The sequence below is a fragment of the Perca flavescens genome, chromosome 20 (genome assembly GCF_004354835.1).
Source record: "Perca flavescens isolate YP-PL-M2 chromosome 20, PFLA_1.0, whole genome shotgun sequence".
NCBI lineage: Eukaryota > Metazoa > Chordata > Actinopteri > Perciformes > Percidae > Perca > Perca flavescens.
Genome location: NC_041350.1, coordinates 8,991,890 through 9,005,181, shown reverse-complemented (window position 1 = coordinate 9,005,181; position 13,292 = coordinate 8,991,890). Strand labels below are relative to the sequence as shown.

At 40.1% G+C, this 13,292-nt stretch overlaps 2 protein-coding genes across 11 annotated transcripts in view; one reads left to right on the top strand and one right to left on the bottom strand.

The window, feature by feature from the left end:
* Positions 1-8: 8 nt before the first annotated feature.
* brms1la (BRMS1 like transcriptional repressor a) lies at positions 9-6,511 on the bottom strand. Of its 4 annotated transcripts, none has more exons than XM_028565209.1 (9): positions 6,419-6,511; positions 4,540-4,698; positions 3,752-3,842; positions 3,494-3,621; positions 3,318-3,397; positions 3,008-3,104; positions 2,754-2,843; positions 2,544-2,608; positions 9-2,432 (listed from the first exon to the last, which is right to left on the bottom strand). In XM_028565209.1, the coding sequence occupies exons 2-9, from the start codon at positions 4,676-4,678 to the stop codon at positions 2,334-2,336; spliced, it is 789 nt and encodes a 262-aa protein (XP_028421010.1). In that variant the 5' UTR covers positions 4,679-4,698; positions 6,419-6,511; the 3' UTR covers positions 9-2,333. The 4 variants fall into 4 exon arrangements, with proteins under 4 accessions (XP_028421010.1, XP_028421011.1, XP_028421009.1 ...); XM_028565210.1 differs by lacking the exon at positions 6,419-6,511 and adding an exon at positions 5,895-5,972; XM_028565208.1 differs by lacking the exon at positions 6,419-6,511 and adding an exon at positions 5,456-5,868.
* The window catches only part of ralgapa1 (Ral GTPase activating protein catalytic subunit alpha 1), a 77,269-nt gene continuing 69,638 nt past the window's right edge, over positions 5,662-13,292 (top strand). For 6 of the 7 annotated variants that reach the window (XM_028565204.1, XM_028565201.1, XM_028565203.1 and 3 more), the window contains exons 1-9: positions 5,662-6,364; positions 9,549-9,659; positions 9,797-9,846; positions 10,509-10,566; positions 11,123-11,166; positions 11,342-11,519; positions 11,721-11,836; positions 12,397-12,535; positions 12,668-12,876. In XM_028565204.1, coding sequence (XP_028421005.1) covers positions 6,259-6,364; positions 9,549-9,659; positions 9,797-9,846; positions 10,509-10,566; positions 11,123-11,166; positions 11,342-11,519; positions 11,721-11,836; positions 12,397-12,535; positions 12,668-12,876 — 1,011 coding nt within the window. In that variant the 5' untranslated portion in view covers positions 5,662-6,258. The remainder of the gene's footprint in view (positions 6,365-9,548; positions 9,660-9,796; positions 9,847-10,508; positions 10,567-11,122; positions 11,167-11,341; positions 11,520-11,720; positions 11,837-12,396; positions 12,536-12,667; positions 12,877-13,292) is intronic. The other variant, XM_028565199.1, reaches the window with a different exon arrangement.

Below are 13,292 nucleotides of genomic sequence, written 5' to 3'. Positions count from 1 at the left end.
CCACAAAGTACTTATAAAAACAACTTTTAATTGTAAAACCCACCCACAGCACCAACAAGAAAGACACAAATGTACCTGACAGTATTTACATAAACTGTCAAATTATTGATTTGAATATTTAACATCCCCACCACCTTTATCTTCAGAATAACTCTTTATAAAAACAATATTATGGAACGGCAGTTTGGTCATCCTCGTTTATAACCAGTGGGGTTGTATATATGAAGATTCAGTGGCGGGGTATGATTGGAAGGCCATGGTTTGGTTCCTTCCCTGTCTTTAGTCATCATCACAGTAGGCTTTTTAAAGATTAAAAATTTTAAAAAAAGCATGTTCATGAGCAATAACGCAAACGTGGATATTGCTTTAAAGACTGAGAGAAGAGAGAAGAGGTAGATGTGTAAGAAGAGAATGTAACAGTAATATCTGTTGAATAACTTTAAAGGGATACCTTGGTATTTCATCTTTTCCTATGTTGTCTGTAGTCCATCTGCACCTCAGTTATTATAAAATAATTGTTAATGTTTTTTTTTTTTAATTGACGATCCACATGGAAATAACCAGCTATCTTAACAAAAATATAGGATTTCCTAAAAGAGTTTAAGGAAAAAATATTCAAAATGCCCAGGTATCCCATGAAAACTGTATATGATCTACTGAAATATCCTTTTTTTTTTCTTTTTGCTATGCTTTTTTCACCACCAACACATCTGGTGGTATGAGGAAGTACACTGGCAGTTTGAAAAAGTTTAGTTGAAGCCTAAAATAGTCCAGTATAAATGTAATTTGGATTATATTATATAATTTGGATTATATTTATATGGTTAAGGAAAGTGGAAGTATTATTCCTTTCTGAAGGTACTGACTAAGTCTGTCTTGGTCAAGTATGCACACACAATCTTGAAATATCTGTTGCCTTATCTAGCATTTTAATTACTGCTATCACTAAGTTTGTCTCAACCACAATTACAGCAACCAAACTGTAACTCTTAAAAATGCAAGATGCATCAAAATTACCAAAAGGACGTGACAAGAAATGAACTTCAACAGGTAGGCACTGTGGAGTGCAAACTGTACACACTGTCATATGATTACCACCTAACCACTGTATTCAAAACACCATCAGAAAAAGTAATAATTAGTCTCACATAAAAGTACAACAATTCAAAATAGGTCATGGCGCAATCAAACAGGTTCATATATAAACCAGCGTTTCCCCATGTGTCATTGGAAGCTTCGTCAATAATCTCAGTGCTTACAATTACAAAGAATAATGTGGAGTGACAGGTTTGTAACTTACTGGTTTGAATACTCCATTAAAAAAAAGAAAACTTCTAAAAAGCTCCAGTATCCCCAAATAAAAGTTCAATGCTTGATTTTTTCTTTAAAAAGTTGAACAACATGTTTTGTTATTATTGTCCGCTAAAGCTGCAGTTGGTAACTTTTATTAAAAAAAAAAAAAAAAAAAAAAAAAAAAAACTTTTTGTCATATTTGCTGAAACTGTCACTATATCCTGACAGTAGTAGTTGGGACAGATAATCTGTTCCTCTGCCTCCCCCTAGTGCTCCTAAAGGCATCTGCAAGACTGACAACTGCAGCCCCACTGTAAAGCTAGGCAGCGCTGATAGAATATGAATCAAGGTTCCGCTACTGCATAGCCTATTTCGCCTTAAATGTTTCCAGAAACATATTTTAGTGTACTGTTTAGCTGGAACTTTGTCGTTTTACATCTAACTGACACCAGCTCACGAGCCATTGACACCGCGTTAGAGACTCCTAGGCTCTGATTGGTTGTTTTCCTAATGCCGTTAGGAGCACCAGGAGGAGGCAGAGGAGCGTGCTTTTTTTTTTTCTCCACAAATTAACTGTCTCATGTCATACGGTCAGGTTATAGATAGTTTGAGCAAAAATGAGTTATGGCAGAAGTTATTTTTTCTAAACGTTACCAACTGAAACTTTTAATAGGTAAATCTCTTCCCTCTCCACTGAGTCAACTGAAACAAATGAAATCGATAGCCCACTTATGAACAAAAGTACTGGGTACTATCGTCAGCAAATGTAACGCTTCTATTCCTGTTGTCCTTTAAAGGGATTTAAACCTGCGAGTCCTTATTGTGTGTCTGTTGGCACGAGAGGCAGCTTACCGACTGGTGTCACTGTTAGCAGAGGAGTGTAGTGGATTGTGGGAAGATTCCGAGAAACGTCCAGCTGTGTGTCTCATATATGTATATGTATGTATGTATGTATGTATGTATGTATGTATATATATATATATATATATACTGGGCTGCAGGGTCTATTGTATGTGTGTGTATGGGTATGTGTGTGTTCCTCAGCAGTTGAGAATGGGCCTGCTTCTGTCTTGTCTGAATGGGAACACAGGGCTGTCAGAGTCGGACTTCCCTCTGTGGGGACCCAGCGTAGCCACGGCCTGGAAGACAACACACACATACCATGGTTTTGTTAAGGTTGCCTCCACACACGCCAATGCCACCGGGGGACAAAGACACAGCTCTGAATATCAACAGACACATTTGCACACCTTTCTGATAGCGGTCCAGTCTTCCAGGATGTCCAAGTCAGGTAGCATGTAAACAATATATGGGCGTGAGCGGAGTTAAGGATGGTGCCACAGGGACCAGGGATGAATTACATTCCGAAGGACACATCTGGATTACAGCATTTGGGCTTTATAGAAGCAGTCTAAACACTAATTAGCGTCAGTGTGAACAGTAACAGAAAAAAAGGATATCAGACACCACTGAAGGCCGTCTCCTCTTCTTATCGGGACTGAAAGCATCTCTCCTCTTCTTCCTTCCTGATAACTCATCATTCCACAACTCTGATAGAGAGAGACAGAGAGACAGATTAAAATGTGTTTGCGCATGCATTGACTATAATATACAATGCTGGACACGTGTAGCTTGTTCTTCTTAACACGGTTATTAAAATGTAATTTGTTGCAAATTCATGAGATTACATAACAATGTGTTCTGTGTGCGTCACCTGATGTAATATCTATGCTGTGTCTGTCTTCCTCCAGTCTTCGAATTTTCTCCTCCAGTTCACTCTGCACTGTGTCAAACAGCAGCAACTTCTCACTCTACACACACACACACACACACACACACACACACACACACACACACAATTAAATACATCAAATAACACTCACTTAAATTCTCATCAAATTCTGAATTATTAATGGCTTGCAGAGCCAAGGCAAAAATGCATCACCTCAGCAATACTTCTTAGTAAGACAGTGTGAGAATATAAATAAATAAAAGGATAGTGTGGGAGTGTGTGTGTGTCTGACCTCCCAGTGCTGGCATGCAGCCTGAATCTCACACTCATACTTGTTCTTCAAGGACTCCAGACACAACTCTCTGTAGATACCTGAAAAAGGCAGAAGGAAACGCACAATGAGAGAGTGATTTATAAGGAGACCAGAGTGTATCAGAGTTCATGAGTGTGTCTGTGTGTGTGAGTTACCTGCCACCTTGGTGCGGACCTGCATGTTCTCCAACAGTACAGCCAGAGGCTCCAGATATTCTGCTGCCCGGCCAGCCTCCACCTCCGACAGCTTGCTGTTCACCTGACTGAGACGCTCACGATACAGCCTGCACACAAACACAGGTGTAACTATGTATGGCCATAACAAATTCCTTTTAATGCCTTTCGTTCAACATTTCCTGTTTTTGAATTTAAATTCAAAAGGAAAAACTTGACAAAAATCAATGTCAGTCTCACTGGTCTTTGAGATCTGTGAACTGTTTCTCCAGGTTGGTCATTTCATCCAGACACTCCATCCTTCTCCGCTCACAGTCCTCCTCATCCATTTCTGGAACATGATAAAGACACGCTCACAAACACGTCTATATAAGCTATTGTGAAGTTAATGATGGAAGAAGGAAGCTGTCTCAGGAGCTGATATGGAAGCAAAACCTGGTAGACATATTTCTGCTAGATTATGTGTCTGCCAGTAGAGCTGGGCAATATATCAATATTATATCGCTATCACGATATGAGGCTAGATATCGTCTTAGATTTAGGATATCGTGATATGACACAAGTGTTGTCTTTTCCTGGTTTTAAAGGCTGCATTACAGTAAAGTGATGCCATTTTCTGAACTAACCAGACTGTTAATGTAACTGTTCTATTATTTGCCTTTACCCACTTAGTCATTATATCCACGTTACAGATGATTATTTATCAAAAATCTCATTGTGTAAATATTTTGTGAAATCACCAATAGTCAACAGTACAATATCGTTGCTGTATCGATATCGAGGTATTTGGTCAAAAATATCATGACATTTGATTTTCTCCATATCGCCCAGCACTATCTGCCAGTCATAAAAGAAGTATCTCAAGGCTGGACAACTCATTGAGTGTGGGATTTACAGTCAAACCTTTGACAGCAACTACTTTTTATCAGAATCATACACTCAAATAATGTTTCTTTTAAAAAGGCAACCATTAACACAATTACAATAAGAATGTTGTGCTCATTTTCTACTGTTTAAGACTTTCTCACCAGAGCTGTCTCCATCCTCGGAAACAGACGAAGTGTCAGAATCCTCCTCCTCTGAGCTGGACGCCTCTTGCTCCTGCTCCTCCACCTCCATCTCCTCTGCTGTGATCTCTTTCTTCTCCCGGTCACGGTGCACCGGCATGGCAGCAAGTTAACTCCAGACTGGTTGTGTTAGACAGAGAGACAATGTCAGACTCTTTCGGCAGTTTTAACTACATCAAGTACAGCTTGTACTTTTTAACACATGACTTGATTCCATTTGTTGAGTTGTAGGCAAATTAAATGACTTCAAACTAATTACAAATGATTTGCTGAACACAATAATTTAGCTTCTAGGACATGATTATAGAATTTCTGAAAAATCATCTTAGGGTTGTAGGGTGACTGCAGTATCAACAAACAAAAAGCAAAACCCATCATTCAAGTATCAGTTCGCTGAAATTCACTTGAAATGTTTCTACATTTCTTTTTTTTTTTTTTTCCATCATTCATTTGACTGTGTATTACCCCCATTGTTGTTTACCAAATGCAGGTAGTGATGTGGGGCAGCCACCGAAATTCTATTCCGACTGAACAACGTTTTTTAAAACACATTTATTTTTGTCATTTGTCTGTTTTTTCATGGTGGATCAATTTGGAAAATTCTTTTTGAAATGTAGCAAATACTGTTATGGCAATGATTATCACTGAAAACACTAATGGACCCCTATGTATGGCTTAATTAAATTGCTTGAGATTAGTTATTAAATGTTTAATCATCAAACTATACAAGACAAATAAACAATAACAAACGAGAACACATCAAGTTAGCATTACTTAGCATGTTAGCAAGCCAGTATAGTTAGATGGCAAGCAAGATTAGCACGATTTGTTACAAAAATATATTAACAAGGAAGCTTAAAACTAAATCATAACTCACAAGATGGGGATGCGCAAGACGTTTGCGAGAATGTTTAGAGAAAAGCAATATACACTTACAATTACAATTTTTTCCTCGGTTACAATTTCACTCGTGTGTCCCAGCTAAGCTAAAAACAAATCTCAGTAGGGCGCCCTTATTTGTGTAGGGAGCTGTAGTTTTCTGTATCGCCAATGTTCACACCACTAAAGGGCTAACAACCAGCCGTAAACTACGTTACCCGTCGGCACTGTAGCTTCAGGTGGAGCGTTCGAGCAGAACTGTCGAAACGCGTTTAAAACGTTAACGCCAGTAAAATTGGAAACGCTGTTTGTGTCAGGAATATATTGCAGTTTTGTAACATTCGTATAGAATTAAGTTCAAACTAGATAACCAAAGTTTGCTTATTGTTGAACTATGGCATGGCATGTTGACGTTGGATTTTTCTGCTATCTATTACCTTGTTTCCCTCCTCCGCCATTATGTTTTCTAAGTGGAGTTGAGAGAGCGGAGCTAGCTAATCAGCTAGTTTAGCCTTCAGGCTGCGGACTGTTTTGGAAGGGAGGTGCGATGGATGGATGCTTTGCCCCGCAACGTTTAAATTTGTTTAAACAGAATGCGCCGACAAAATTTACCCATTGATATACTCCGCGCAATTGCGGATAGCTGCTAATTCACAACGTTAATAAATGATACAGGAGCACATTTTTTCTTTATAGTTAGAAGATTAACGCTAGCTGAGGCTGTTTAAGTGGCTAACGTTACACAGCTAGCAGCTCCTCCTTGCTGTCTACCATCGCATTCTTGTGTCTTCTGCCCCAGGAATGTTCTCCAAAAAGCCTCATGGGGACGTTAAAAAATCAACACAGAAAGTGTTGGACCCAAAGAAGGACGTGTTGACGAGGCTAAAACATCTCAGAATAGTCATAGGTAAGTTAAAATAATTATTAGGCAGCTAACAGGTTAGCTTAACGTGATACGTGCCAGTCTGTGGATACAGGGAATGCCACTCCAAACTCCTCGAAAATCACGAATTTCAAAGTTGCCTTGCATGTAAACAGAGACGCAGCCTTTTTATATCATACTTTAAGACCATTTCAGATCGTTTTAGCATCATCACAATTTAGTACCATCAATTCGGCACCTCACATTAGTCCATTGCAAAGCATTTTAATCAGTTATTTAATTGTTTCCACACTCGTTGATCTTCATTATTGCTTTTTTTCTTTATCTCTCAGAATGACTATGATGGGCAGTAGACTTGATGGGCTTTGTGTACAGGCTAAAAGTTAAATACTTTTGAAAGAAAATTAGGCTAGCTGTCTCCGCTGTCAGCAGAATCTATTGAGGTAGAAGAGAGGGTTTAAAGGTGTGCTTTAAACTGTGTAAGAGGCAGTTCCATTGCATTGTCACAGGTATTGAATGGAGTCTGTCTTAGGGTCGCTTTATAGAGGAGAATCGGATGTTAATGTTTTTATTACCTTGTGATACCTTGTGATAACGTGCGTATGAAGCTGTCTGCATACAATTTAGGTGATGATATACGCCAGGCTGTTTATCCAAGGGTGTGCCGGATAAAGACCTTGTGTATTAGAAATAATGACGTTTTTTTAAACTTGTGAAGATGTGTTCCACACACAACACCATACCAGTTGCAGTGTTTTGAATGTGTTGTAGGATGTTAGGGTAAAGGGTATGAATAAGTGATGAATTTGTGATTCGTGCGTGTGTATCTTTTATTGGCATAGACTTGGCTCTCACTCACGTACACACCCACAACGCACAAACACTGACCGGAGAGGGGAAACAGCCTCTACTATTTCCTCTCTATGTCCAGTACAGTAGCCGGACTTCCTGCTTCTATTGTAAGAGTGTGTGCGTGTGTGTGCGTGTGTGTGTGTGTGTGTGTGTGTGTGTGTGTGTGTGTGTGTGTGTGTGTGTGCGCGCGCGCGCGCGCGTGTGCATGCATGATAGAGAGAGAGAAAGGGGTGTGCCCCTCTCCATGCTCAATGGGGAATACAAGACCTTGATAACAATCACAGAGACACGCAAAGTCGCACACAAACACACTTGCAGTCCCATTGCTTGCGAAGGAATACTCAGACAGCTGAACAATGGCTAACCACGCAGTTTTAACAATCAACATGGTGCCAGACCACCACTTTAAGAAAGTGCACAAGGGGACTATTATTTGCCGCACTGATAAGAGCTGGAGCAATGCCACTAACTTTTAGAGAGCAAGCAAATGTACAGTAGCTCTCGTCATTGTGGACTCAAACATCTTGAGGTCTAAACCAAAATAACATTCAGTGCCACTACCCAATATTGCAATGTCAATGCATGTGAAGAGTGACTAAATAATTTGCTATGGGTTTTGTAGAAAAACAGCTTCTGTACATCACCTTACAACATGGCATGTGCAATCAGGTAGTGAGAAATGTGGTGTTAAAAATGTCCGTGCCCTGTGGAAAAGAAAAGAAAACCACTCAGCTAGGCCACTAAGACCTTACAAGGGCAACCACTATGGCATAGAACACAGACGGCCTCAGTGTGTGTGTGTGTGTGTGTGTGTGTATAGCACAGACTTCATGTAAACAAACCCAGAGACTATCACCAGAAGTTCTTCTGAGAGCATTGCCTAATGTCCTCCTACATGCTTGTGTATCTTCTTTCACTTTTGACCCTGAACTACAGTCAGTGTTTCCTCTATGTTGACTTGATTGTGGTGGCCCCCCACAGCAACATTTCTGCCCCCCACGGTATCAGAAATAGGGCTGCATTGTTAGAATGCACGTCGGAGAATAGCACGGTCATTCGGCAGAAAAGGGTGGGGGTGTTCGGACCTGCCCCCCCTGCTAAAAAAAAAATCCTAAAGGAAACACTGTACAGTCGTGGTATTCTCCATATGAGCGTGTCTTTTGTTCTGTGTCTGAGTCGGTGTTTCTCCTTCCTAATTGACAGCCAGTGTTGTTGAGGCAGATATTCAGTCCAGAACACATTAAGGTAAACTTCCCATCCTTTTAGAGCAGACAATTTCAGAAGGACACCTCCAGACTGGGTAAACTGATCAGGTGGACCGGCTCTGTGGTCGGCATGAAGCTGGACTCACTGGTGACGGTGGCAGAGAGGAGGACACTAGGCAAACTGCTGGACATTACTGACAATGCCAGCCACCCCCTGCACACCGTCCTCAGCAACCAGAGGAGCCTGTTCAGTGGAAGGCTGCTCTTTCCCAAGTGTAGGACCAACAGACCCAAGAACTCCTTTGTCCCTCATGCCATCATACTCTACAACTCCTCACTCGGGGGGAGGAGGAAATAGGGTAAAGAGGACAGAGCAGGAAGGAAGGGAAGGAGTGGTAGCCACTCATTCACTGTGCAATAAATTAATAATCTACTCACATACTACATACCTGGACACTCTAACTGCTCTTAACTGCTAATTTATGCTAAATGTCATTTATTTATTAACTGTATAATAACACAATACCATACACACTGTTTTACATGACATACTGTAAATTTAGAGAACTTAGATGCTGTGGTTGAGGTTACATTGCTCAAATATATTTCCTGTTATGAGAAGTCAGAAAGGTGGGGTCTTCACCACACTCTTATAGATGTGTTTTGACTTCTGATTCTACAACATTTAGACTGAATATGGATAGAGAAGAGCCTTTAACTGATTCAATTGTTTCTATTTCAAAATCACATTACTTTGATATTTATTGTGAAGTTTTCTCTTGATTTCAACTATTGAAATCAAAAGCAGGATCTGTGATTTCCCCCAGTAGTTTTTTCTCTCTCCACCCCTCCCTAATTGTGCACGTCTGAAGAAAAAAACAACCGCACCCATTTTTGAAGCATTCCGTTGCACCTCGTTAAACTAATGGTGCATTCAATTGCACATCTTAAACACGAGAAACTCAAACTGCAAAGTACCCTATCTGCCATCCAGTGGCTGTTATTGTGGCATTGAGGTCCCTATTGAATTTATTTTTTTCATCATTTGATTGGAATCGTGATACACACTGGTCATCATAGAACCAGACTGCATGTTGAACAGCGTGCGTGCGTGTGTGTCTGTTTTAATTATTTAATCTCTCTTTTTCTAGAAAATGCAGAGCCTTCAGAGCTGAAACAGTTCTTTGACCTGAACTACTCCCATATCTACTATGTCTTCTTTGAGAACTTTGTCATCATTGAGGTCAGCCTCAAGCAAAAAGGTAAGTTTTACTCACTGTCAACTAAACAATGAAGATGAGCTCTGATTATTCGGCTTTTACAGGATAGAAATAATGCAATGCTTCATTGCCTTTTAGTCATATTGTGTGCTTTTTTCAAGCTAGTCTGTGTGTTTCAGGTCACAAGTCTCAGAGGGAGGAGCTGGACTCCATTCTCTTCATCTTTGAGGTAATAAAATATTGCAAATTTCCAATTAACATGGAAATCTAGAGAAAACTCTTACTTAAAGCTTGATGCAACATGACTTCAGAATGGGGCTCTCACATTATGTGAAACTAAACAGTAAACTGTTTGTGATTCCATGAATTCTAACTTTCTTATTCAGTACCACAGCACCAGCTGGTATGAACCTCAGACTAAGACCACTGGCACTTAGCAACACTGAAATGGGTGGTGGTGCTTAGAGTAGCCAGGATAAGATAGCAGAGTCAGTATGTGTGTGTTACTGACCTGCATTGGGCCCCACACGTTAAATTCAGGCCACGGCTGGGCAAAGCACAAGTCCAGTGAGTACTTGGACAAAAGATTGTGCTTAAAATAGGTTTTCCCTGAGTGTTATTAGTTAGAATAAGGATGGACAATAAACTGAGTTTATAGACATTTTGGTTGATCTACTTATGAATGTCATACTGCCTTAAATGTATTAATAGCATATTTTTTTACATCATTAAATTATTGGAATTCCGTGAACCAACCAACAAGTGAAATCTTAATCATTGTTATCAAGATAAATGGGACAGTAGCAAATATATAAACCCTCTTATAACGCATAACAACAAATCTCATGGCAAAAGTGGTCCTCAATGTCTGAATCTTTTTTTTTTCTTCAGAAAATTCTCCAGCTTTTGCCCGAGAGAATCCAGAGCCGATGGCAGTTCCACAGCATTGGTAACTTACACAAAACCACACTCAACCTGTTTCTTGACCTTATACATGTGTGCAGCAGATCAGATTGTCCCAGCAAACTATGTATTGAATCAAGTTGAACTAGTTTTGGACAGCATGGCCACTCATAATAGATTATTTTGTGTGTTATCAGAGACCAACCAGCACCAAAACTTTGCAAAGAGAATAATGCACGGTAGAGCTGCGAAGATTAATTAATCAGTTGTCAATTATTAAAGTAATCACCAACTATTTGGTAAAATCGGTTTGAGTCATTTTATATGAAAAAAAATTCTCCAATTCCAGCTTCTTTAATGTGAATATTTTCTAGTTTCTTCACTCATCCTGAATGTTACATTTCTGCTAGGGTTATCAAACTTTTTGCTTCATTGACACCCTGTACCCATATGTTTATGTTTCCCTTAAAATGTCTTTACCGCAGTTTGGCAACCTTTTTTTTTTTTTTACCAATACAAAAGTATGTAAAATCAGCTTTTAATATCATTGGATCTGGCTATCCTTGTTATATTCACTGTCATATAATGTGTTTTTCTCTCAGGGCTGATCCTTAAAAAGCTGTTGCACACTGGGAATTCTCTGAAGGTACCGCTCTGATCCATTGTGGACTCTTGTGTTACCTGTCTTACCCTAGATCCTAATCCTCCCCAAGAGGATGTGTACAGCCTCCTTTTAATTTAAGGGTCTTAATAAAATAAATAAAAATGTACTAATTTGGATTCTCTCCACACCTCGTCTCCATCTTTCATCTACGTTGTAGATCCGTCGTGAAGGTGTGCGCTTGTTCTTGCTATGGATGCAGGCATTACAGAGTAATGCGGAGCGTGAGCAGCTCTGCATGTTTGCCTGTTTGATTCCTGGCTTCCCAGCTCCACTCTGCCATGGGACCCCACGCACCCTGGACACTCTGATCAACCCACCGCTGAGTTTAACAGAGAGTTAGTAGAACACTGAGACACACACAGTGGGGCTAGACTGATACATGGGCTCAACATTCAGCTATCATTAAAAAAAAAATGCCACCAGCCATTCACTGCACTGACAAAATATAAAATCTTGGAAAAGATTCTGAAACCCCATATGTATTTTGCAATATTCATTGTAATATAAACATTGAATGACCCCCCCTCCCTTTACAGCTCAGGTTACCCCAGAAGAGATCACGCCATTGGTTCCTCCCCAGTCAGGGGACAAGAACCAGGAAGACCTTACTGCTTACTTTTTAGAAGCGCTACTCAAATACATGGTAAACCAGGTATTATCATCATTCCTTACTAACACTATTTAATTACACTTTTTTTCAATGTCTTGATGCCTCACTAATGTCACTAATGCATAAACAAACATATGGGAGAAACCAGGTTTTAGGTCTGTTATTTATTGACCGTTATCATGAATAGAAACTTCATGGTAGAATCCCTTACTGGTATCACTAACTCCTTCAAATACAAATGTTTGACACATACAGACTTTTTTTTTCTTGTATTTCCTCTTCTTGCTGCTATTGCACACATTCCGTCATACACACACACTGATAACATTTTGCCCTAAAACAATGGTGCTCTTCTCTGCTTGACCCTGTTTGGTGTGTGTAATTCTCTGTCTATTTTGTGTGTGTGTGTGTGTGTGTGTGTGTGTGTGTGTGTGTGTGTGTGTGTGTGTGTGTGTGTGTGTGTGTGTGTGTGTGTGTGTGTGTGTGTGTGTGTGTGTGTGTGTGTGTGTGTGTGTGTGTGTGTGTGTGTGTGTGTGTGTGTGTGTGTGTGTGTGTGTGTGTGTGTGTGTGTGTGTGTGTGTGTGTTTGCGTGTGTCCACCAGGCCAAGTCTCTTGAGTGGCGTTGTAAAGAGAACCATGAACGTGGCTTCAGCTTCCTCTTTGGTCACTTCAGGAAGTTTTACCTTCCTCACATCTTTCCCAACTTCGCCATGGAAACCAGCCTCTACAACCCAATACTGGGTCAGTTCCTTTAGCTTTTAAATAGCTTCTGGGTACAGTAAACCCAGCAGGTCATTGGAACACATTGACCAGTAATGTTGTATTATTGTAACCCAAGACCACATGAATAAAGATTTTCCTCTTTCTCTGTAGACGTGCCTCCGATGCGTCCTAAGCCCTACTACAGCGTGGTGCGCAGGGAACAAGACGGTGGAGAAACAGTGTACTGCACCAAGGAGAGCTTCCTTCAAGCCCGAGTCATCTTCATCCGCTGGCTGGTTTCCTTCTGGCTCGAGCCACGGCCCAACACACACACAAACATCCCAGGAACAGAGGGAGAGAACATCCCCAAGAACATACAGGTTAACACATACATATTTTGCTTATAGACAGGGTGTGCCAAGTATGGTTCAAGTCACTGGAAAGTTCCCTGTACTTAATTACGTTGACATCACCACGTGGTAATATGCAGGGCTGTAACTACCGATCTTGTTCATTATTGATTGACCTACAGATTTTCTTGATTTATCAAGTAATTATTTTTTTCTATAAAATGTCAGAAAATAGTCCAAAAGTGAGAAAGTCTTCTTTTGGTCAGTCAACAGTCCAATACCTAAAATAGACAAAGGGAAACAGGAAATAAACACATTTTGACATTTTTTTTCTTAAACAATGACCTAAGCTTAATAGATATTCTGAATATTTACAGATCAATCTTGTGTTGTTCAACTAATCGCGGGAGTTCTAGTAATATGTGAGCTCCTGTTTTTTAACATCA

What these genes read in the sequence shown, in the direction of transcription:
- brms1la (XM_028565209.1), bottom strand. Translation starts at nt 4,678, where the DNA reads ATGCCGGTGCACCGTGACCGGGAGAAGAAAGAGATCACAGCAGAGGAG. An exon ending in ACGGCCTTCAGTGGTGTCTG is followed by an intron (nt 2,609 to 2,753) that starts ATATCCTTTTTT and finishes AACTCCGCTCAC; the next exon opens with GCCCATATATTGTTTACATG. An exon ending in ACTGGACCGCTATCAGAAAG is followed by an intron (nt 2,433 to 2,543) that starts GTGTGCAAATGT and finishes GTTGTCTTCCAG; the next exon opens with GCCGTGGCTACGCTGGGTCC.